The sequence below is a fragment of the Ranitomeya variabilis genome, chromosome 7 (assembly GCF_051348905.1).
Source record: "Ranitomeya variabilis isolate aRanVar5 chromosome 7, aRanVar5.hap1, whole genome shotgun sequence".
NCBI lineage: Eukaryota > Metazoa > Chordata > Amphibia > Anura > Dendrobatidae > Ranitomeya > Ranitomeya variabilis.
The window spans coordinates 147,797,114-147,821,718 of NC_135238.1; the positions used below are offsets into that span (position 1 = coordinate 147,797,114).

General features: G+C 46.1%; 1 protein-coding gene across 5 annotated transcripts in view; it reads left to right on the top strand.

Annotated features, from left to right (window-relative positions):
- RAPH1 (Ras association (RalGDS/AF-6) and pleckstrin homology domains 1) overlaps positions 1-23,785 on the top strand; it is a 159,241-nt gene extending 135,456 nt beyond the window's left edge. For 3 of the 5 annotated variants that reach the window (XM_077271981.1, XM_077271978.1, XM_077271980.1), the window contains 7 exons: positions 7,737-7,802; positions 9,787-9,930; positions 11,704-11,814; positions 13,629-13,727; positions 14,229-14,349; positions 15,593-15,735; positions 21,489-23,779. In XM_077271981.1, coding sequence (XP_077128096.1) covers positions 7,737-7,802; positions 9,787-9,930; positions 11,704-11,814; positions 13,629-13,727; positions 14,229-14,349; positions 15,593-15,735; positions 21,489-23,453 — 2,649 coding nt within the window. In that variant the 3' untranslated portion in view covers positions 23,454-23,779. Of the gene's footprint in view, positions 1-7,736; positions 7,803-9,786; positions 9,931-11,703; positions 11,815-13,628; positions 13,728-14,228; positions 14,350-15,592; positions 15,736-16,171; positions 16,242-21,488 lie in introns of all 5 variants that reach the window. The other 2 variants (XM_077271982.1, XM_077271979.1) reach the window with 2 other exon arrangements.
- The last annotated feature ends 820 nt before the right edge of the window (positions 23,786-24,605 follow it).

Consider the following 24,605-nt stretch of genomic DNA (forward strand, 5'->3'; position numbering starts at 1 on the left):
GCGCATTTAGAGCTTGACATGTTCTGTGTGCAGCTCCCTCTGATTGTCCACATAGTAGACGGGTGCAGGAACCGTCTATTTCCTTGCATTAGTCAGGCCTGTAAATGTGACCGGAGTACTGTCTTCTGTGATTTTTGCCCAGCACAAAGGCTAACATTTTATAGTACATGGGCCAAAATACATGTAAGGCTGAATTAAGACATCACAGTCACACCGTAATTTTTCGGACAGACCACTGGATTCCTGAGCCAAATTCATCAGCCCCATATGCTTATATAAGCCTGTTGGGTCAAGATAGGAGGCTCGCAGTCAGTCCGTAAATGTCGGTTTCGGACCATGATATATGAATGTCCGAATGAGCACTATCTTCGGATTTTAGCCATCTGTGTTTTACAGTCTGAGCACGGTCTGTGATGCATGGAGTCTCCTGAATCCGACAGCCTCATAGGGATATACCGTACATACCGCCCAACTGTGAAAGATAGAAACAGGGACACACACTGGCGTGGCAAGATTTATTTTACGTGGAGTCAGTAACCTCACCCTTAAACTCCTTTATATGTGCCCACAGAGAAGTATTGGTACTAGTGAAGCCCGTGTGTATTCGCACACATTAATCATGGCCCCCACAGTGCCCTCCATTCAGTATGATGTCCCCACAGTGTACACACAGCTCTGCTGCTTCAGCACATACACACACCCTGCACGTGTCCTGCCCCTCGTTTCCACTGCTTGGCTATTGCACTTTCCTCCACTGTTCAGTCTATGCACGGAGTGAATATCCCGCCAGCATCTATAGGTCATGTGAGAGAGTCACGTGGCAACAACAAGACATTGCGACTTTCTCATATTGGGCTCAAAGCACCCCAGGGCCGTGGCAGGATCTCCAGCAATGGTGGAGGAGGATCTGATGGTTCCCTGCGCCTTTGTTATATGCAGCGGTATCCATTTACTTAGAAAGCAGATACAGCTGAAGTCGGGACATGGCCCCCTACTTCTAGCGAGAGTGCCCACCAAATTCAGGACAGCCCCACTGGATCCGGGACTTTTGGGAGGTATGGGGCAGATAGGAAGTTGTCAAGTTTGGGTCAGGGGCCCCGTGGCCAGTCCGTGCTCTGCAGTCTGTCCTCGGACTGTGATACATGGACGTCTGAATTCTGCCTCGCGGATACTGCCCTACATCAATCTCATCCCTGCGTCCGATGCACATATTATTATCGAATTTCTCACACAGAAGTGACAGAAAGATAATAGTGTCCCCGTCAGATCACTAATTCTTAGTTCTGCTATTCTTAAAGGGATTTCCACTTTAGTAACGTCGTCCCCAAAGTGTGCAAAGTACATAACATAAACTCATCAGGTTCTGGCCCCACCGGGGTCCAGCACCAGCTTCTGTCGCTAGTCAGCAGCATTAGATGTTATGGATAGAACCAGCCTCCTGCTGCTGACGGCAGTCTGTGCCCGCATGGGCTGGTAATAGCAGCTGGCAGGCCATGGAGACAGCACTAGATCTGCCCTGTGCTCCTCTCTGCTCTATAGTGAGACTGCTGCTTGTGACTCCTCACTGTGCTGCAATGCTGAGTGCACCACTACATCAGGAGGCAGCCATAACCGCTTCACAGCTATTCCTCATCCTTTTCGTCCAGCTGGTTTCTGTCTGCTCTGACACTAACACACTGTGGAATCAGGGGCCCGGGAGCCACACAGCGGGGGGGCCTGGGAGCCACACGGCGGGGGGCCTGGGAGCCACACGGCGGGGGGCCTGGGAGCCACACGGCGGGGGGCCTGGGAGCCACACGGCGGGGGGCCTGGGAGCCACACGGAGGGGGGCCTGGGAGCCACACGGCAGGGGGCCTGGGAGCCACACGGTGGGAGGGCCTGGGAGCCACACGGAGGGGGGCCTGGGAGCCACACGGCAGGGGGCCTGGGAGCCACACGGCGGGGGGCCTGGGAGCCACACGGCGGGGGGCCTGGGAGCCACACGGCGGGGGGCCTGGGAGCCACACGGCGGGGGGCCTGGGAGCCACACGGAGGGGGGCCTGGGAGCCACACGGCGGGGGGCCTGGGAGCCACACGGAGGGGGGCCTGGGAGCCACACGGCGGGGGGCCTGGGAGCCACACGGCGGGGGGCCTGGGAGCCACACGGCGGGGGGCCTGGGAGCCACACGGAGGGGGGCCTGGGAGCCACACGGCGGGGGGCCTGGGAGCCACACGGCGGGGGGCCTGGGAGCCACACGGCGGGGGGCCTGGGAGCCACACGGCGGGGGGCCTGGGAGCCACACGGCGGGGGGCCTGGGAGCCACACGGAGGGGGGCCTGGGAGCCACACGGAGGGGGGCCTGGGAGCCACACGGAGGGGGGCCTGGGAGTTACAGGGCTGGGGGCCTGGGAGCCACACGGCGGGGGGGCCTGGGAGCCACACGGCGGGGGGCCTGGGAGCCACACGGAGGGGGGCCTGGGAGCCACACGGCGGGGGGCCTGGGAGCCACACGGAGGGGGGCCTGGGAGCCACACGGAGGGGGGCCTGGGAGTTACACGGCTGGGGGCCTGGGAGCCACACGGCGGGGGGGCCTGGGAGCCACACGGCGGGGGGGCCTGGGAGCCACACGGCGGGGGGGCCTGGGAGCCACACGGCGGGGGGGCCTGGGAGCCACACGGCGGGGGGCCTGGGAGCCACACGGAGGGGGGCCTGGGAGCCACACGGAGGGGGGCCTGGGAGTTACACGGAGGGGGGGAGCTGGGAGCCAAAAGGAGGGGTGGGGGGGGTGGGAGCTACACGGCAGGGTGTCCTGGGAGCCACACGGAGGGGGGACCTGGGAGCCACACGGCGGGGTGTCCTGGGAGCCACACGGCGGGGGGGCCTGGGAGCCACACGGCGGGGGGGGCCTGGGAGCCACACGGCGGGGGGGCCTGGGAGCCACACGGCGGGGGGGCCTGGGAGCCACACGGAGGGGGGCCTGGGAGCCACACGGAGGGGGGCCTGGGAGTTACACGGAGGGGGGGAGCTGGGAGCCAAAAGGAGGGGTGGGGGGGGTGGGAGCTACACGGCAGGGTGTCCTGGGAGCCACACGGAGGGGGGACCTGGGAGCCACACGGCGGGGTGTCCTGGGAGCCACACGGCGGGGGGGCCTGGGAGCCACACGGCGAGGAGCCTGGGAGCCACACGGCGGGGGCCTGGGGGACACACAGCTGGAACCTGGGAGCCACAGGTCAGGTAACCCTGCTGCTGAGGAATTGACACATTGTGTTATGGTGGTCCTGTGATAATGCAGGAGAATAGGAGTGTGGGGAGAGTAACGATTGTGGAAATTAACTTTGGAAATTTGGTCGCCAAGTAATTGTTAGTTGTAGAATAGGTAACATTGCATATAATAGATTAGTTGTATACATGGAATAGAAAACTATTGTTTTAAGTGTACCTGTAATTAAAGGGGTTGTTCACTACTCAGGCAGCCCCTTCTCAATCACCTAAACGTCCTAAATGTTTTGTTAGTAAAGTCCCCATAGATGCCTTAAGAATAAAAGGTATAGCAGGGAACTGCACCTCATCTCCTATGCAGTTGAATAGGAGCTGATGTGCAGTTCTTGGCTTCAGGCCTACACTGTGTATGGTGCTGTGCTGCTCCGCTCCATTAACTGTTTACATCCAGCTGCCATATATGAAGAATACAGATGATTGACAGGTGCCAAGTGTCACACCTCCTACTGATGATTGACGGGTGCCAAGTGTCACACCTCCTACTGATCTGATATTAAAGACCTATTTTGTGAGTAGGTCATCAATATCAAAGTAGTGGATAACCACTTTGAAGGGAATCTGTCAGCAGCTTTTTTTTCTATGTAATCTGAAGACATCAGGAGATAGAGGGTATAACAGATTTCAGTGATGTGATTTATTAGGCGGGGTGCTGTTGTTTACTTAGAATGAAGGTTTTATCAAAAGGAGACTATCATTGCCCTGACTAGCTGCCTTGTGCCAAGTTGTCTGACCACGCCCTGTCCTCCGATAAGCAGCTCCCTGTCAATAGACAATGTACCGTACATACAGAGCCTGGTGGGGGCTGGGTTAGGTTTCTCAGCTCTGCTTCATGCTACATGTAAGAACTCTGCGTCACAACTGCTGCACCCAGTAAATTAAGTGATACATCGCTGGAATCAGGGTCTCTCTTCCTACATTTATGCTGCTCTCAGATGAGGTAGCAAAAACCTGCTGACAGATTCCCTCTAAGGTCTCAATTAATGATCTAATTGAAAATGGATTTGCGCCTGGAAAGTATTCTAGCCGGTGTCTCCCTGCATGCTTGTATAAAGTAGGACTTGTCAGTCATTGACAGCGGGCGGGGAGCAGCTGCGGGGACCCCCCTGTCCCGCTAGTCTCCGCACATACCTGACTGAGATGATACAGCCAGTGCCTGATACCTGCAGCTCGTGGATCCACGTAACTGATGGAGAATTAGTGCCGCTGAGCTGTGCGTTGAGAACAATCCCCACTTTTTTATGTAAATGATAGTTTATTCTAGAATCCCCTTTTCCGATTTTTTTTTCTTGTTTTGAACACAGTACTCTTCGATCTGCCTGCTAACACTGATCTCGAGATAACTATTAATATCCTTGGAAGGTTTCTTTATTTGCATCTGTGCACATTGCTGGTTCTCCGCCTCAGCTCTATAGAATAACGGGCAGGGAATACTTGTGGCTGTGTAGTACCTGGCTAGTCCTCCTCTACCTAGCACAGAGGGGCTTTCCTATCAGAGTGCTGAGGTGCCATGAATGTCAGGAGAAATGGAGGCGCGCGCACATTCTGGCCGGAGGAATTAGCGCTTTCTTTCTGCTGCTCGCTATGTAGCACCCGGGGTTTGGGATTTTCCCGTTCCCCTGACCCCTGCAATGTGTGGAGCATTGCAGCTCACTCCGCCGGTAATGGAGACACCAAGGCTCTGTGTGATTCTAGCTTCCAGGAACAATGAAGCTGCCTGCCGGAAAGAGCCGTCCTATGAAACAAGGCCGCAGCGATAAAGCTGCTCCAGTACAATGGAGGCGCCTCGGCTGTGACTCCAGCCCAGCTGCCAGCTCCATTTGATTATTCCAGTAAGATCATTAGAAATAAAGATGGCTCTGATTCTTCTCTTTCTATTTAAGCATCATTCTTTTTGTACAAATGATTCATCATCTCTATTTTTTGTACACTGTAATCTTATGTCCCTTCCTTGTCTCCGTGATGAAGACTATTATGTAGAAAGATAAAAATGCCTCCATTTGCTAATACAGCTAGCAGTTTCATTTGGCAGAAGTCCTCCTAATTGCCTATTCAAATTATTGCAATTTTAATGAAATTTGTTAGTAAAATCAAAACCCCAACACTCCCCCACCAAATCATATATATGAGCAGCTAGGTATTTCCATTGACACCTTTATATCTTCTATGGGTGTCTGCATTCGCAAGAAATGAGTGTATTCACATGCAGATTGAATGTCGGAGGTATTTAAATCTCCAAGATCTTACTCCAATATGTAGTAGGTGTAATATTAATAACATTGGCAAATACCTCCATTTAGAAATGTAGTATAGTTCTCCTGATTCACTATGTCGCTTATCCCATGTGCAGCTTGGGTATCAATGGTTATGACCACTAATAACTGTCTAACTAACTGTTACTATATGAGTGGTCGTAACCATGGATACCTAAGCTTCTACAATGTCCTGCACATGGGGGAAGCAACATAGCAAATCAGAAGAACTATACTACATTTCTAATTGGAAGTGTTTGCTAAAATTATTATTATACTTTCAGAAGTGACTGTTTGGATGGAAAATATGGTGGAAATCTTAGTAAGGTTGATACGACATTACATGCGCTAGTTTTCAGTATATCAGGACCATAATATACATTATAATGTAAGATGCAGCTGTAGTTACAGTAATCCATAAAGTTCTGCACAATATTCACAATTTTGCAGCTTTTTCTCTGCAGATTCATTAAGGCTATGATAATGTGTGATAAGCGTAAAGGAGAACATGCTGGAGGCTTTATACTCGCTGACAATAACCGGTGTAAGATTTCAGAAAGAGATCATGAAGGTTCAGTGTCACAATGCATAAGATGAGATACAAAGCCATAAAGAAAGATCAAGAGAAGTGCTAAGGAGAAGGAGTGATCCCGAGAAATGTGTGATGGGCTAGGAGGCGAATAGAATGAACAAGAGGTTCTTGAGTTTCAGAAAGGCCCCGGAGGGTGTAGTAAGGGCCGGCCAACCAGCCAAATCGTGGCCGCTTCTGGTTTTATGTGTGTCATTTGGGAGGCAGTTTTTTTTATAAAGTTAAGGAATAGAAATTGAAGTGTTGTCTAAAACTGTATAAGTTGTGGTTAGTCCTGATTTCTTGGGGCAGAACATTCCAGAGGATTGGAGCAGCTCGTGAGAAGTCTTGAGCAGGGAGTGGGAGGTATGGATTAGTGCGAATGTTAGTCGAAAGTCGCTTGCGGAGCGTAACAATCGGTTAGGTGAACAAAACAAATGAGGGAGGAGATGTAGGGGGATAACACTGTGGAGAGCTTTGTGGATGAGAACAAGCCGTTTAAATTGGATCCTATAATGTATGGGCAGCCAGTGTAATGACTGGCACAGAGCGGAGGCGTCCGAGTCCCAATTAGCCAGATAGATGACCCTGGCTGCTGTATTAAAGGGAACCTGTCACCCCCAAAATCGAAGGTGAGCTAAGCCCACCAGCATCAGGGGCTTATCTACAGCATTGTGGAATGCTGTAGATAAGCCCCCGATGTATCCTGAAAGATGAGAAAAAGAGGTTAGATTATACTCACCCAGGGGCGGTCCGGTCTGATGGGTGTCGCGGTTCGGTCCGGGGCCTCCCATCTTCTTACGATTCTTCTTGCATTCATGCTGCGGCTTCGGCGCAGGCGTACTTTGTCTGACCTGTTGAGGGCAGAGCAAAGTACTGCAGTGCGCAGGTGCCGGGAAAGGTCAGAGAGGCCCAGTACCTGCGCACTACAGTACTTTGCTCTGCCCTCAACAGGTCAGACAAAGTCCGCCTGCGCCGGAGCCGCAGTGTGAAGACAAGAAGAGGATGTCATCGTAAGAAGATGGGAGGCGCTGGACCGCGACGCCCATTGGACCCGGACCACAGCAGGACCGCCCCTGGGTGAGTATAATCTAACCTCTTTTTCTTACCTTTCAGGATACATCGGGGGCTTATCTACAGCAGTCCAGAATGCTGTAGATAAGCCCCTGATGCTGGTGGGCTTAGCTCACCTTCAATTTTGGGGGTGACAGGTTCCCTTTAAGGATAGACTGGAGAGGGGAAAGTCAAGTTCCTTTTGCCCCTGTGGGTAGCCAGCCGGCCGACTTGTGCCCCTGTGGGTAGCCAGCCGGCCGACTTGTGCCCCTGTGGGTAGCCAGCCGGCCGACTTGTGCCCCTGTGGGTAGCCAGCCGGCCGACTTGTGCCCCTGTGGGTAGCCAGCCGGCCAACTTGTGCCCCTGTGGGTAGCCAGCCGGCCGACTTGTGCCCCTGTGGGTAGCCAGCCGACCTGTTCCCGGATTCCATCTGGCTGTTATGCCACCCTGTAGAAAGAATAATTCCAGTGCATATATGTAACCCTTCATCATTCTTGATTTTGGCATATTGCACGTGTGGGTTGCTGTATAAATAACTTTTTATTTTTGCTTAATCCTTCATCCAAAATGCAGAAGGACTCATGACTCATATTTTTTCTTTCTTTCAGAACTATCTTTTAGGAAGAAAAGAGACTTTGGAGATGGCTGACAGAAATAAGGAAGTCTTATTAGAGGCGAGTGCCAATATTCTAACACCTTCATGGCCAGTCATAAAAGTTTTCATCCTGTCAATCAAATTATGTTTCCCTCTATTCTATACTTTGTAAAATATCAATTGTCAAAAGTGCTGCTCATCCCATCATCAATGTCATCCTCTCTGTCCTCCTAAGCACATGTATAATTTACCATAATGATCTGTTTCTTCTGTGGATGATTTTCTTTTTTTCTACAGCTGTATAAAATGTGATGTATTTATGCCCACCATCATTCCTCTGTGTAACCCATAACCTGCTACGTGTTGGTTGGGTAAAATATCAAAATACCTTCTTTGTACCCTTAAGCGGCGCCACGTAGGGGTCTGAAATTAAACATTAATTTTTTATCTGTTAAAGGTTTTTCAATAAGTATTTTTTTTTATTTTTTTAACTGAGGACTGACGAGATGCTTGACGCCCCCAAACACATTAGATGGCTGTTGGCCAAGTGATCGTGTGACAACCGTCCTCTTGGCCATACACATGAGCTCTCATTCAGCTGAGTGCTCCTGTGTTTTCTACGAGAAAGCCGGCAACACACATCACTACCAGTGGCTGATCTCCGAGAGACGAAAGTGATCGATAATCGGACAAGCCCAATCGACATCTCCCCCAACAATCGCTTGGCTGTGTCCATTGGAGTGTCTGCTAACCAGTCAATATCGCCTGGTGCTGCTGATATTAGTTGAATGTAAATGGGGAGCTTAAAGGGGTATTTCCATCTCCATAATACTATCTCAATATGTAGTAGGTGTAATAATAATAAGAATAGTTCTTCTGATTCGCTATGTCGCTTACCCCATGTGCAGGGTATTGCAGTAGCTCAGGTATCCATAGTTATGACCACTCAAATAGTGACAGTTCGTTGTTAGTGGCCGTAACCGTGGATACCTAAGCTATTGCAATGCCCTGCACATGGGGTAAGAAACATAGGTTATCAGAAGGACTATACTATATTTCTAATTGGAGGTATTTGCTGATATTATTATCATTACACCTATTACACATTGGGATAGGATCTTGGATCTCTGCTAAGTTCAAGATCTCCAACACTATACAGCAGATCAGTAATGATGGACACCTTTTTACTTCTCTTTGTTGAAATGCACAAAGGCACATCTGGATAGCAAGGGAGAGACGGTGTCTGTGCTTTTTCACACAGTTGCATTTTATCCTCTCTAGCCAATTGTTTTTCGTCTGGCAAACAGACTTTTATTAACTTCTCATAAAGAAAAATGCAGAAAGTAAAGACAGCTGCAATGTGTTACAGCTATGGAATATAATATCAAAGGGAAGGGGCTATAACGAAATATGTGTGACATGACTATGCGGTCTGTTGTGTTCTGCAGGTAACGCAGCACACAATGCCATACCTGGGGAAAAGCTAGGGAGAACTGAACTTGGGGCTTGGACATTTAATTGTTCAATGGGGTGTGAAAGCAGTCTTTACTATGAAACGCTCTGGTTTTTAAAGGGTTTGTGCTGCTGTCATGGTAGGGTGGCAAATGGTGTTTTGTTCCCCCTAAATCCTATCAGGGAGGAAAGGATTAAATCCTTCAGCTGTGTAAGATCCAGCAATGGGAACATTCACTATAAACTTCATAAAGTCCCTGTGTGTGACTATAAAGCTGAGAGAGTATTATAGAATACAAACTATCAGCGGTTCCAGGCCTGTTATCTCCTGTAAAGCACATGACTGTGAATGTGGCATCTGATCCAGCAATGGTAGAGCGCCTTCCCAGCACCACATGGTGGACACAGGTCAGGTTTTGTGATATCCCAGGGGGGTTCATCCCAGGGGGGTTCATCCCAGGGGGGTTCATCCCACGGGGGTTCATCCCAGGAGGTGTTGCTCCCACTCTTCTCTACACTGACAGTAGTTTAGCTGTAAGGGTGTAGCTCAATGTGAACAGTCCAGACACAGACATATTCTGGATTTGGTTAATTCTGTCTTCTGTCTGCAGGAATGCTTCTGCGGTAGCTCGGTCACTGTCCCAGAAATAGAGGGTGTCCTGTGGCTGAAGGATGATGGAAAAAAGTCCTGGAAGAAGAGATATTTCCTGCTTAGAGCATCTGGCATTTACTATGTACCAAAAGGGAAAGCAAAGGTGAGGATTTACCGTCGTCACAAAGCACAGAGCTAGAATTGTACTTACCATTAATAACATTGCCATGTGTAAGGGGTAAAGCGTAAGTTTGCAATATATCTTATTAGAGAAATCCACTCCTGTCTCCCCCTGGACTGAGCATACCTTCTCAAAATTATCTCCTCACAGATTAGATCTATTTTCAGTAACTACTGGTTTTCTCCTTCCTGAGACAGTTGGTGCACATAAAGTTCTATGGAGAAGGGAGGGAGAAGGCTGAAGGCACACAGAGCTGCTGCTAGTTCGCCTGAAACCGCTGCCTGGGAAATAAGATATGTAAATGACCTCTTCAGGAGAAGAGAACGGAGTCTCTTACTGCCGCCTACTGGAAGTAGCAATCATATATAAGTCTACCTCGCCTGACCATCCTTTTAAAGAGAAGCTGTCAGCATTGTCAGCACGGTTTTGTAGTGTAAATCTGTAATACTGACCACATTGATACTTTTGGTGAGTAAATCAGCTTTGTGGTTCTTCTTTAATGAGCATATGAAGTTTTCAGCAAATTTGATTTTGGTGCACAGAGGCCGGACTGTGCACTGGGTCTTCTCCCCTCCATCTGTGGTTCCCAGCCCTCCGTCTGTGAATGAAATCTCCGCAGTGACTTGTCATTCAGAGACCAGAAGGTCCGGGGGACCATAGACAGGGGAGAGAAGACCCCGTGCACAGTTCGACCTCTGTGCACCGAAAGTGTACAGTGCTGATTAAAGAAAAGCATCAAAGCAGATTTTTTTTTCCCCAAAGGTATCAATGTAGCCGTATCACAGCCATGTCTTTACATTGCAAATTTGTGCTGAGAGGTTCTCTAAAGGAGAAATGTTTTGTCTTATTTCCCCAGTCTATTGGCACTAATCTGGGGCGCGAACTTCGGAGCAGTCTGCAAATGGGGATTCTGGTTTAGCCTTCTATTGCAAGTCACATGGCAAGGGCCTTTAAAGGGTGGATAATGACTATTAGGATGGCGTCTTCATATGTCACTGTAGACCTTTCTCTGTGAAGGGGCTCCTTTCATATTTCATTGCCGTGTAGTGGGATAAATGTGCAGTTGAAGTTTGCTATATCTGTAGACTAGGCAGTTGTGACCCTGTGGTCCCCCTAGAGACACCATAAACCTTTTTTTCATCACTGACATTCAGATTACTTGGTTGCCTAGTTTTTGGTCCTGATCGGGAGAGTTCAGCGATAAGGCCGTGTTTTAAGCGTTTTATATCCATCCTGTAACTATATGGTGATTCAGCCGAGTTAGGAGTGAAAAACCAAAGAGCAATGTAGTTCTTATAAATGGCGTCATTGCGGAGGAACTGGCACTGCACTCCCTTCATTGCTCGGACCTCTGGTGGATACATAGAACAGACCCCTTGATTACAAAGTAGTTTTATGCCGTTTTTTCCAAGATTTCCAAGGATTGTTCTGGAAATATCATATATTCTCCAGGATTGCTGCTATGCATCAGCCCAACATACTTCGACAAAAGTGAACTAATCTCACTCCCCTTCAGCTGGGGTCCTTCAAGATCGGTACTTGGGGGACATATTGTAAATATGAAACAATAAAGCATGGTGGAGGCATTTTACATTTTTGTTTTTTTTTATTTCCTTCTTTTCAATAAATAATTTGATCCCAGCTTCTTTTATGAGCCATTCCTTAAAATCATCTGCTTGGAAAACACATTGATGTTTTTTTAATTGCCTAATATGATTCCTTGCTGCCAGACTAACAGTACCTTCTTGTTATTAGGCATCTCGAGACCTCGTCTGCTTCCTTCAGCTGGATCATGTCAATGTTTACTATGGTCAGGAGTATCGGAGCAAGTACAAGGCTCCTACAGACTACTGCCTGGTATTAAAGGTAAGGTCTTACTACCGCTGCTCTGTAATTACCCCTTAGGCTGGAATGTACTGAAAAGAGATTATGTAACACATTCCTCTCATCTACTTGGCATAAACAACGTTGTTTATTATGGAAGCAACAGGATTGTTTTATTTGCGGCTTGTGGAATTTTATTGGCCACTGAGGCTTCAATTTTTCATATCAGAAGTGGAATTTGCAGCGTAATCTTCCAGGAGTCGTCGCGTGGCTCCATGTTCTGTGGCTATACTGACACTTAGTGGTGACAATGCTGCATTACAACCACTATGGCCAAAGAGTTGTCTCCACTCAGAAAATACCGTATTCGTGTCCAGCTGCAGTTTGTAAAAAAAAAAAACCTCAAACAAAAGAAAAATGTGCTTTCCTCACTGTCCCCGCGTCGATCACTGGTTCTCCGCCTCTGCTCCCCGGGTCCGGTATTGGCTACGGCGCTGATGTTGTGTCGACAGTATGGCAGCCCATCTGTGAGCTTGTGTGCTCTGATTGGGGCGTGCATCTTAACATGAAGAGCGGCTAAGCTCACTTATTGGCTGTTAATTAGTGATGAGCGAGTATACTCGTTACTCAGGTTTTCCCGAGCACGCTCCGGTGGTCTCTGAGTATTTGTTAGAGCTCGGAGATTTAGTTTTCGTTGCTGCAGATGCATGATTTGCGGCTGCTAGACAGGCTGAATACATGTGGGGATTCCCTAACAACCAGGCAACCCCCCACATGTATTCAGCCTGTCCAGCAGTCACAAATCATGCAGCTGCAGCAACAAAAACTAAATCTCTGAGCATTAACAAATACTTGGAGGACACCCGAGCGTGCTCAGGAAACCTGAGTAACGAGTACACTCGCTCATCACTGCTGTTAATGTGACGTTAGCATCTCCGCCAATACTGAACACTGGGAAGAGCACCAGACACTCAGCACTGGACCCGGGGACCGTGAGTAAAAGTGCATTTTTGATCTTGGTTTTCTTTTTGACAAATCTCAGCCAGAAACTAATGTTTTATGAAAGGGGAACAATCCCTTTACATGGGTTTTCCACTTTCAGGAAAGTTGACCCCCAGATGCTTTAAAACACCTGAAATCACAAACAGACCAAGGTTCTCGCCCTACTTCTCCCCAGCACCTGCTCTGGTCTCATTGTTCTGGCACTAGAGGTGACAACACACATCAGCACTGTCACCAATCCATGACTTGTGCCGTCTCCCTAGGCATAGATACTGAGCTCGGTGATTGGCTACATCAGTGATCTGTGCAGTCAGTGTGATGTCACCTCTGCAGCCAAAACGCTCTGTCCTGGATCAGGGAGAGGACCGGATCGGTAGATGATGGCTGGGGAGATGAGGATCCAGCATGTACCATTGTGCCCTGCCCGTCCTTTTGTCCTCAGAGAGCGTACCTCTTCTACTAGAGATGTCTGGCAGCTGCACTCTCGTAGAGAACACAGGAGCGTCCGGCCAGCTGAGGGTCCTGTGTATGGAAGAGGCGGAGGGGTTAGCTGTTTGACCCGCAGCCTTGCGAAGTATCTCCACATTAATCTATACTAGCCTTCTCATGTTGTTTGTTTTTCTTTTTAACTCATTGTATTACATGAGAATGAGAAAATATGCGTAATACACAGCTGATTTTTCACGCACAAATCCGCTTTGTAGGCAGACCATGGGGGTGTACTATTTAATATATTCTGATATATTTATATATCATACATATATAATTGTCATGTACAGTAATTATATATTTTACTTTATTTTTTACAATTACTGCTAACTGATTTGTATTTTTAATTATTTTCCTATTGACAGCATCCACAAATCCAGAAAAAGTCTCAGTATATCAAGTATCTGTGCTGTGACGATGTCCGAACATTACACCAGTGGGTTAATGGTATCCGTATAGCAAAGGTAATTTATGCCATTCCTCACATTTATCTGCCTTATTTGAGCCCAGGGGCTAAAGTATTCAGCACATGTATCTCCATCTATTTAGCAACGGTGACAGAAGTGGTGATCGGTTTACTGATTGCTTACTCTGGATCATGTCACCTACATGATCTGAAGGCAACACATGTAAACGGACATCAAAGGAAACGGCAGGGGTCACAGCGCGCGGCCCGGGGAGTGTGGCTCCCGGCGAAAGACATGAGAATTTCACTGTGTGATGGAGATTGATTCCTGACAAATGTTACCTTGAATTTTCGTGAAGTTGTGCTCAGGTGACCTGTTGGAATAAGTCATAACATTGACATTGAAGCATGGCAGGATTCTCAGGTCCAGATGTCTTTCCAGGGCAGAAGTGCATGTGTGTCCCGTATAGGACTGAGGTTCATGTGGCTTTACGGCTCTTGCATTATTTCTTCCATACTGTTGGCTTCTTATGTGCTGACGTTCTCCTTGTCATTGTAGTACGGGAAGCAGCTTTACATCAATTATCAGGAAGCCTTGAAGAGGACAGAAGCTGCTTATGACTGGACCTCATTGTCCAGCTCCAGCATGAAATCTGGCTCCAGCTCTTCTAGTTTACCAGGTAGAGCATACATTTCGATTTAGCGCACATTTTTGCCTTTAGCAGAATAATTGGGTTACATTTATGTGTCTGAATACACCCAGATGAAGCAGGAAATCCTAGTGCCTATTGACACTGGCAACCTGTAAAATTCTATATTTTATTCCCATAAGTTGAATGCATTTGACTTATGCACAATATAGGGTTGTTGTTTTTTGTACACCGGAGGACTGCACCAAGACTGCCTTTTTGTACCCCAGTTTTGATCCACAGTATGCTGGAGTAAGTTGCACCTCCTAATGACTTTGGCACATCTTTCATGGCCCAAAAAATGTCATCTATAATCTGCTACTTTTGTGGTGAAAAATGGTGTGAGTGTATGGAGCCCTTATAAGACACTCCATACTTCTGTCAGAAAGCTGTCTGGGTCGCCGTAAAATGTCAAGATGCCAAACTGCATTGTTACTCGCTGCGCAAACCCTTGTGACTTTTCAATGCCAGTTCTCGGAAGGAAAATAAATCTGTCCCATGGTGTTGTGCTTTGGAATTTTTTGTTTTGGTAATTTGGCAGTAGACAAAACCCTCATAGCGTAAGGGACTCCAAGAGGATTTTTAGATAATGGTGTCAGTGGCCCATGAGAACTACCTTGGTTATGGTGTACTGGCGTGCGCTCCTGTGCCTGTGGTGTGTACATCATGGTAGTGTGGTGTCATCAAAGCTAGTTATTTAAAGAATGTGTCCAAATCCACACCCCCTTTCTTGGAGCTACATGTTTCAAGATTTGTTTGGGGCAAATGTTAGGTCAAGCTGCCTGATAGGGGCAGGATGAGGGTGACGTTGGCCTCACATGATGGGGAGCTCGCGTCATAGGGGGCAGAAAATCGGTGACCTCAGAGTCATGTGGGAGAGCGGGTCATAAGGGGCGGAGTGCTAGTGGCGTTGGTGTTGTGTGATGCCGCCTTGCACATCACATTGTTATGGGGACACGTGATGCTACAATGTGCGTCCTGTTAGTTCTATGCTATCATGTTAGGGGGTGGCATGATAAGTTGTGAAATGAATGAATTATGGTAATGATGTGCTGAGGTGTGTATGGCAGGGGGAACGAAGGAGAATAAATAAATACCTAGTATTGAGAGTGGGGAGATACTGAACATGAACACAATATAGCTACCACCAATTACTGATGAATAAGTGTGAATTTTATGGCATAAAGCATTGTTAATTATCCTATTGCCGATTTTTTTTTTTTTTCTTATCCAGAATCCCAATCAAACCATTCAAATCAATCAGATAGCGGACTGTCTGATTCCCTGGCCATCAGCCACGTGCGTTCCCAAAGCATTGTGAGCTCCATCTTCTCCGAAGCCTGGAAGAGAGGAACCCAGCTGGAGGAATCCAGCAAGGTAGCAACGTCTGCAAACAATGCCTGTTTAAGAAATGAGGGCATGACCGGCTCGGCTGCATGACTATCGGGCTGCTGGTTTCTGCATCTATGATTTCTGTGCCCCGCACCTGATTTCCCATTCCATAATGTAGATTACTGTAGATTTTCCATCATTTCATAATTATATGAAATCATCGCCATTTGTATTGTTGTCATCTGCTCATTCCACTGGGCAAGTTTGTAGACCATTGCTGACACCTTTTGTAAAATTGAGCAAATAATTGATTGCCAGTCAGTTCCCTTGATTGACCTGTATGAAAATGATTTAATCTCATTGTAACATGGGAAATTCTATTGAATGGGGTGAGCATATACACGTTTGCATCATGTTGCTGTTCTGTCGCCTTGCATTTTGTTTCACTGCTCGTGTTTCTCCTGTTGCCTCATTGTCCCAGGTTCCAAATGTGAAGCCCACCACAGCTAAGGCCATCAAGCCCAGAGCGATTTGTACGGGGCAGTATTAAGGTCAGGGGTCATACCAAAAAGCACATATTTAACCTGGATGTTGTTAACTGGGATTTTCCAGACTAACTTTCTAAAAGAAAAAAAAATCCTTAATCCTTTCTTGAAAATATGAACCTTAACATAAGCATTCCCTGGCTTCTGGTTAACATTTTATTACTTTTTTGTGGCCCAAATCTCGTTCTAAATGTTGCCAGATATGTTGTGGTCGGCATCCAACCTTTTCATGCTACATTATGTGGATGTGCCACAAAAGGCAAAACCTACTCAGGCAAAGATAGCCTGAAGGTGATTATTTGTGGCTTCCAGTCTCTGTAGTGGGCATATATGCAGCGATCAGCCCCCTATATAATCCTTTGTACTGTATGAGCAGCGTCGCGCAGAACTCCCAGCTCTACCGCACAGCAGCAAGGAAGCATCACAATGGCTGCATTATCATTTTTTTTACTTGTAGTAATATTTTAAATCGGTTGATTTGAACACTACCTACCGGTATATAATTTTTATGCATAGTGCCCATTTTGTTAAAGGAAGTCTGTCAACACGAAATAACTGTTCAAACCAAGCACAGGCACTCGTCACCTCCTTGAAGTGGCCAAACCGTTCAGTGCATCTTTTCTTCATTTATGTCTATTCTTATTTTAGTCCAGAGCTGCCAACCAGTTGGAGATAAGTGGAAAAGAAGTAGGTGGGGACCTATACTGATCCATTTGGCCACGTCAAGGGTGCACCAATTGCCTGTGCTTCACTTAAACAGCCATTACAGGAGTCTGTCGCCCCCATGCTAATTAAACCACTGTTACAAGTATGTAGTGGCCCCTATAAAAATAATACCTTTTAATGCTTTAGTTAGCATTAAAAAAATGATTTGTTTTGCATGCAGATGAGGGGGCATCGGTGCACTGTTGGCGTGGCTAAAGAGCTCAGTGCACTATTACCCATCCTCAATTTACAAACGTCATCTTGATAGACCGCGCACTCATCAGCTGTTCTCGCACACTATTATTTCCATCTCTAATTGCTGGCTCCTGTCTGCATTACATTACCAAACAGCTGCCGCAGACTGGACCCAGCAATGAGCGCCAACAATGACACTGTGAGCGTGGCTGCAGGGTCCGTGCGGAAGTGCAGAGACACTGATTGAGGTCGGCACTGTCAGTCAGCGGCTCTGCACCTCCGCACGGACACTGCAGCCACGCTCACATAGCGCCATTGTTGGCTCTGGCCTGCGGCTGCCACTTGGTGCTGCCACTTGGTACTGCCACTTGGTACTGCATTGGCTGCAGCCTGCTGACAGGAACCAGCAATGAGAGCCGGCAGTAAGTATATGAGTGCGGATTCAGAGTGCCCTGTCAGTCAAGATACGGCTGTGCTCTGTCAGCAAATTATGGGTGAGTAATGGCACTGTATAGCTGTATTAGGGGTGACAGACTCCCTGTAATCCATCCAGTTGTCACTCTTCCTCCATCAAGGCTCATCTCATTCACAGGGTACGGGGGAGACAACAGACTTTAGCTTTCGTCATACATTTGTGGAGACGTTGCATGGATTGCAACAGGATAAAGCTGTTGCTTTATACTGACGTATATATATGAACAATCATATTTGCATGTTTATTTTATCACTGCACTTACAGGTGTTTCCCCACAAACAAAATACATTTTAATCACTAGATCTTGGAATAATAATAATTTCCACAATTGGATGTGTTTATATAAAATGTTCCTGTGCTGAGGTAATCTTATAACTGTGCCCTTGCTGTGTACTGTGTAATGGCTGTGTCTGACCGTACAGGAACATGGTCTGATCATACCCTAGGCGTGGGAGGAAGGAAATGAGTATACAGACACGACAGGATTACAGAGCTGCTTTCTGTGAGGAAAAATATTTTTCAACAGGCAGGGAAATAATGAGCTGCGATCCCATGCTGTCCTGTCTGTATACTCTCTTTTGCTTTCTCCCCTGCCCAGGAGCTTTGGTATATCCCACCATCTTCCTGCACGGTCAGAAACAGCCATTACACAGGGGCACCTTTACACCACATTCACACATTCAGTATTTGGTCAGTATTTTACCTCAGTATTTGTAGCCAAAACCAGGAGTGGGTGATAAATCCAGAAGTGGTGCATATGTTTCTATTATACTTTTCCTCTGATTGTTCCACTCCTGGTTTTGGCTACAAATACTGAGGTAAAATACTGACCAAATATTGACCGTGGCCTTAAGCCAGGTTCACATTAGCGTTCGGGGGCTTTGCGGAGGGCTGAGTACGTCCTCCGTTAAGTCCGCCTACATCCGCATACTTCTGCATGCGTCCTGTGTACCTATCTTTAACATTGGGTACACAGGACATGTGCATGTATGCGCATGCGTCGTTTCTATTGTTCCAATTGTGGAACTTATGTGAAGATCTATTAATTAAAATGTACTTTGTTGGTGGGATGCCCCCGGAATTAGTAACGGATCAGAGTCGGCTTAGAGTCCACTGTGCATGAATATTTGTCCTTCAGGAAGCTAATATTACACTGCAGACATTGATTAGAAACTAGTCTGCAATGTGGGTGAAGTAGAACGGAGCGTGACCTGCACCAACCGCCCCCCGGCTTTGCCCGTAGTCAGAGCTGCACACACAATCTGCAGAAATGTCTTCTATACGTCCCATGGCACGCACGGCATATAGCCACATACTGTCTGATGCAATCCATCCAGTACATGAGGATTAAAATGGCTTACAATAAATACTAATAGGCAGAGCGAGTTCACACTGGGACATGGAGGACTACTTTCTCTTTTTTTATTTTTTATTTTCCACTGGCTGCAAAGAGAAGGATAGGGATATCAGTCATGTTCTGCTTAACTTGCCTCTTCGCACCATCCTCCTTTGTCTCGCTTTACAATTTTGGTTCTGTTCACACCCAGCAGCTGTTTTTATTTTATTTTTATTTATGAATCTCTTGTGACCAAAATCTACATAGAGATGTTATTAGATTCCATTTATTTATTTAAATGGGATTTTTTTTTTTTTTACATAAAAATGGATGATGTGCTGATGGACAGGATGAGTTGCATACGTCCCATCTAGCATAGACCAAAAAAAAACCTCCTTGTCGATATCTGTCATCAATTGAACAACAGAAGAGGAGAAAATAACAATCTCTTCTGTGTCTTTTTTCCCATTGGCCCTCAATGTAATTTTAAATGGGCAACAAAACACTGGCATTATTTTCAGTGCATAAAAATTAATATACAAATTTTAAGCTAGATCATCATTAAAATGAAGATAAGAGCATAAAAAGCCTTTTCTCTAATGTGAACATAGCCTTACTTGTAATGCTGTCTTTGCCCTGCAGTTGTTTCATGTACTGTAATCAGATATTGATGCATATTCGTGTTTCCTTTTAATTTGTGCTTTATTTGATTTTTACAGTTCTGCACTGATTAACTGTTCACTGTTTGTTTTTATCTTCTAGTATTGAAAACAGTAATTGTTTTAATGCAAGATCTGCACACTGTAAATCCCTTAAGTATTAGAGGGGCTTCCCAGGATTTTTTTTTTTTATTTACCCAACCGCAGGCAGTGTAGTCACATGAAAAAGAATAACTTGCCTTTTAAATCTCCTGTTGTTTCAATAGTTTCTTCCCTTTTTACAGCTGATCATGTGATGCACCACTGCAGCCAATCGCTGGTCATAGCAGTCACTTGCCATGCATACCAGAATAAGTGCTGAGACCAGTGATTGGCTGCTGCCGTCAAGTTAACAATATAGGTAATGTTGCTGTATAGGACCATCGGGGACCACAAAGAGGCAATGCTGGAATGGTGGTTGATTTGAAATATGATTTATAGCTATTGAATTACTTTACCACATTTTTTGCTGTTGGACGCATTTCATTAAATCCCAGTAAACCATATTTAAATGGAACTGTACTTTCAACAAACTCCGTACTCCAACAATTATACAGGCAAATAAAAGAAACATTGCAATATATCTTATCAGAGAAATCTGCTTCTTTCACCACTTATGAGCCATTTAGTCTTCCCACGCCTTCTGAAATTATCTTCCACTCTGAAAAAAGACAGCACAACTCCTTATTGCTCAGACAAGAGGATTACCAGCCCATTGTGCTGTGACACAGCCCATTGTACTCTGTGGAGGGAAAGAGGAATCGGAGCAGAGAGAGAAAACAGGCAGAGGGAGACAAGATCTTGTTGAGTTTCATAACAAGTCTTTTACCTCACCCCAGGGCTAGATTCACATCCAGACAATTTAGTATTGCTGTATAATGTCTTCAATGCTGCTACTGCCTCTGTGTGCTATAAAAAATGAATGACGAGCAGGAACCCCTCTCTGTGTGCTGTATGAGAGACAATATATTAGCTGGTTTCTTCCTTCTAGCGCAGACTGGATTTCAAATTGAGAGGGCTAGCAGCAGAAATACAACATAGCTCAGCTGGGTTGATTTGAATCAACATCTGATGTGAAGTAAAACACTTCTTACAGAGCTCTGCACAATGTTTTTTTCGGTCTGCCCCTTCCTGTTTCCTCCCCTTGCTCTTCCTCACCCTCCTCTCTCCAGAGGCGATAATGGGCTGTGTCATATGACACCTGCAGTCCATGTCTTGCTCCAGCTGCTATTTCACAGTGGCTGGTGAGTTTAGGAGAGGGGAAGAAGTCTCTATAAATGGAGAAGGAAGCTGGTTTCTCTGATAAGATTAATTTTTAAGTTTTTTGGAAGTACAATTTCATTTTAAGGATTGCCACATTTTTTTTTGCTTTGTTTCATTGCATTCCAAAAGCCTAATTATTTTATTTTCCTGTCTATGTAGACATGGGACACGCAACAATTTTTAATTAAGCTATTTTGGGTACGTGTGGATTAATAATTGATAATTAAGTGATTGCCTGTCAGTTCATCAGACCGTGCCATTGCGTCTGGCTATCTGCCAGCAAGATTCTTCTGTGCCAGTGCAATCACAATGATGTACATTTACAGCAGTCTGTGATCATATGTCACAGATAATATATTTGTACACCATTAAGGGATTGAAGATGGTGCTTGATGCAGAGCATAGACAGGTATAAATACACATTCATACAGAATGGACCTGTGTGCAGAAGTTTGTTTTTCTACCTCTATGTATTTTACTTCTCACTTTAAATCCAATGTTATGTTTTGGTACAGTTTTTACAACGGTTGCATTTAGATGTACTTTTATTCATGTATTTTTTTTTTCTGTTGTCATTTTAGGCTCGCATTGAAACTCTAACACGACCCTTAACTTCGTTGACCCCCCAGGCACAAGTCCAGATAAGAGCTGTGTCTCCACATGCTTTATCTCAACCCTTACCGTTTGCAGCACCACCACCTCCTCCTCCACCGCCACCTCCACCACCACCCCCTCCACCTCCTCCTCCACTTCCCACACAGTCCAAATCTACCCCAATATTGTTTGCAAAGTACAGTACCATCACAAGATTACAAAATGCTTCCCAATATCCAGGGCCTCATTTCAAGGCACCATCAGCTACCCAAGCAAGTCAGCATATTACACTAAGTACAAAACCTCAAATGGTTGTCACTCCAAATGGAGCAATTCCTCCACCCCCTCCTCCACCCCCTCCTCCCCCTCCACCACCCCCTGGTTCTGCTATGGCAATGCTAAAACCTAACCCTTGTGTGCCATCCACACCTCAGTTTACACCACCACCACCTCCTCTAAAGATTAATCAAGTCCCACAAAATAACACTATTCAGACTGCTCAGCCTCCTCCGCCCCCACCATTGCCACCACCACCTCCTCCACCACCTTCATTCCAAGCCCCTGTTAAACAGTTTCTGCCTATAAGTAAAATCACAGTCCCTGTTGTAAATCCACCAACAACTGTAGCCACGGGACCACCGACAGCACCCAAAAAGCAATTACATTTTACCCCTTCCCAAACACCACAATCTTCAATAACTACATCAGCTCCAACTGGTCCTACGCCACCTCCAACATTACCAAAACAGCAAAGCTTTTCCACTAAGCCTCCTTCCTCTCCACAGTCAGCCATGCCCTCCGTTAAGCAAATTGTTAGTCAGTTTCCACCACCTCCTCCATCGGATACTGCTAAGCCAGCAACACCAAGTTCTGTTCCTCAGTCTCCGCCAGCTGTAAAGGCAAAACCAAAGTGGCAACCATTTTCTGTTCCTTCACCGGAATTTCCTCCTCCTCCTCCTGAAAGTAGCTTAGCATTACTTCCTCCACCACCCCCACCACCTCCACCCCCTCCTTCAACATCCCCTGTTCCACCACCTTCACCAACACCAGACAAAACTGGTTCCCCTGGTAAGAAAACAAGCAAGACATCAAGTCCTGGAGGGAAAAAACCTCCACCAACTCCACAACGAAATTCTAGTATTAAGTCCAATAGTTCTGCTGAGTATCATGAATCTAAGAAGACATCTGTGGACAGCCTTGTTTCTAAATTTTCAGAGTCTCCTGGATCTCCTTCTAAAGAGTCACTACCCCCACCAGCAGCTCCACCAAAACCAGTTAAACTTAATCTTTCAGGAGTTAACTTGCCGATGGTTTTTCAACAAGGAAATCTCTCTGCTCATATGATGCCTACAGCAAAGGAACCTACAACAGAGTTTCCGTCTCCTCCTTCTGATTCTGAATCTGAATTTCCACCTCCACCAGCAGATATTGAGCTACTGCCCCCTCCACCTCCACCTGTAGATGCCCCACCAATGTTGTTCTCTGGAAATACCTCACCAAAAGTAGCAGTAGTAAATCCACAGCCCCAGACATGGTCCAAATCATCTGTAAAGAAGGCTCCACCTCCAACTAGGCCAAAACGCAATGATAGCATGAGGTTAATGCAAGCCGAAATGACAGAACCTGCTCCCGTAAGTCCTCAAGCCCCAACTTCGCCCAAGCCTGGCCTTAGTGTACAACCTGGATTCCTTGCTGACCTAAATAAGACTCTACAGCGAAAATCTATTACTCGACATAGTTCTCTGACCTCGGCCCGTTTGTCAAGGCCTGAACCCACTGCTACAATGGATGATATGGTACTGCCTCCTCCACCACCAGAGGTTTTAGGTGAACATCAAAAAGGTAATTGCTATGGAGGCAGCCATTTATCAGGCTATGCAACGTTACGAAGGGGACCACCTCCAGCCCCACCTAAAAGAGACCAGAATACCAAACTTTCTAGAGACTGGTAACCTACTTCATAAACTTTTTTTGGGACTTGTTGCACACCTGGCTGACTAATGTACTACTACTTAAACTTCTGGTATCATAATATCCAATCAAGCAACGCAGTTTCCGGATAAGGTCATTGTGCACTTTGCTGAACAGAAACAGAATCTGGTGATCCATGACTATTCCCAGTATCAACAGGACCAAATCCCTATTCATATTCTACATATAATGAAATCTTTTGTAGTGTATGTTGGTGTGCAGTGTGTTTCTGCATGTATTCCTACAATAGGCATATAATTCTGTAAGTAATATAGCATCTGTAAAATAAAGGATAACAAGAATGTTTTATTTCAAAATGTCTGTTTCTAGTCAAGTGTAAAGAATAGTATACGGTCATCAAGCATGATATTGGTGCAAAAGATTTACTTAGCGCTATTATTTCATGAGTTTGTAATATGGTTCTGCCAAAGTGGCCAGTAAGTACGGAAAGTCATAAACGGAGTTCTGCCTTAATTGCAAATGGGTGCTATTGTCATGTGTGTTACCTTTACATCCTGCCCCTTATAGTCCCTGGGTTACAGTATAGTGTTGCATTTACACTTTTCTCCAAATTAAAAAAACAACAAATCTGTATTTTCATATTTTCACCTATAGAGATTTTGGGGAAAAAAAATAAAAGCCTCTTCTAACCTGACGGGTCCATGTGCAGAAATAGAAAATGCAGCTACCATTAGATGTTGGTTTCTCTTATCCCGGTCTTAAATATTTTTTTCTCTTTTGTCTTGATACAGTTTCTTCCACAAGGATTCCCCATGCTTATGGTGTGAAATATTCATTAAATTGATTGTACTACTTTCACCAGAAACGTTACTTACATTTCTTCACAAGCCTTTTCCAGAGCAATATTTGCAGTTCTGTCTTTGAGGAGGGTTTGTAATGACTGCACAATTCCTTGTAGATCATTTCCTTATGTGTAAACTTCTGGTGCTATGAGAAATATGGCCAGCTATTAAAAGGGGTTGTATGGGATGTATATAGCCAACATCCCTGACACCCTTTTCATGCTGCTTCTTCTCTCCATTCCTCTGTTCTGGAGCCCTGCTGTCTGCTTTACCAAAATGGATAATGGCCGCTGTCTTAGACTTCTCTATCAATAGGACCAGCGACTTGTC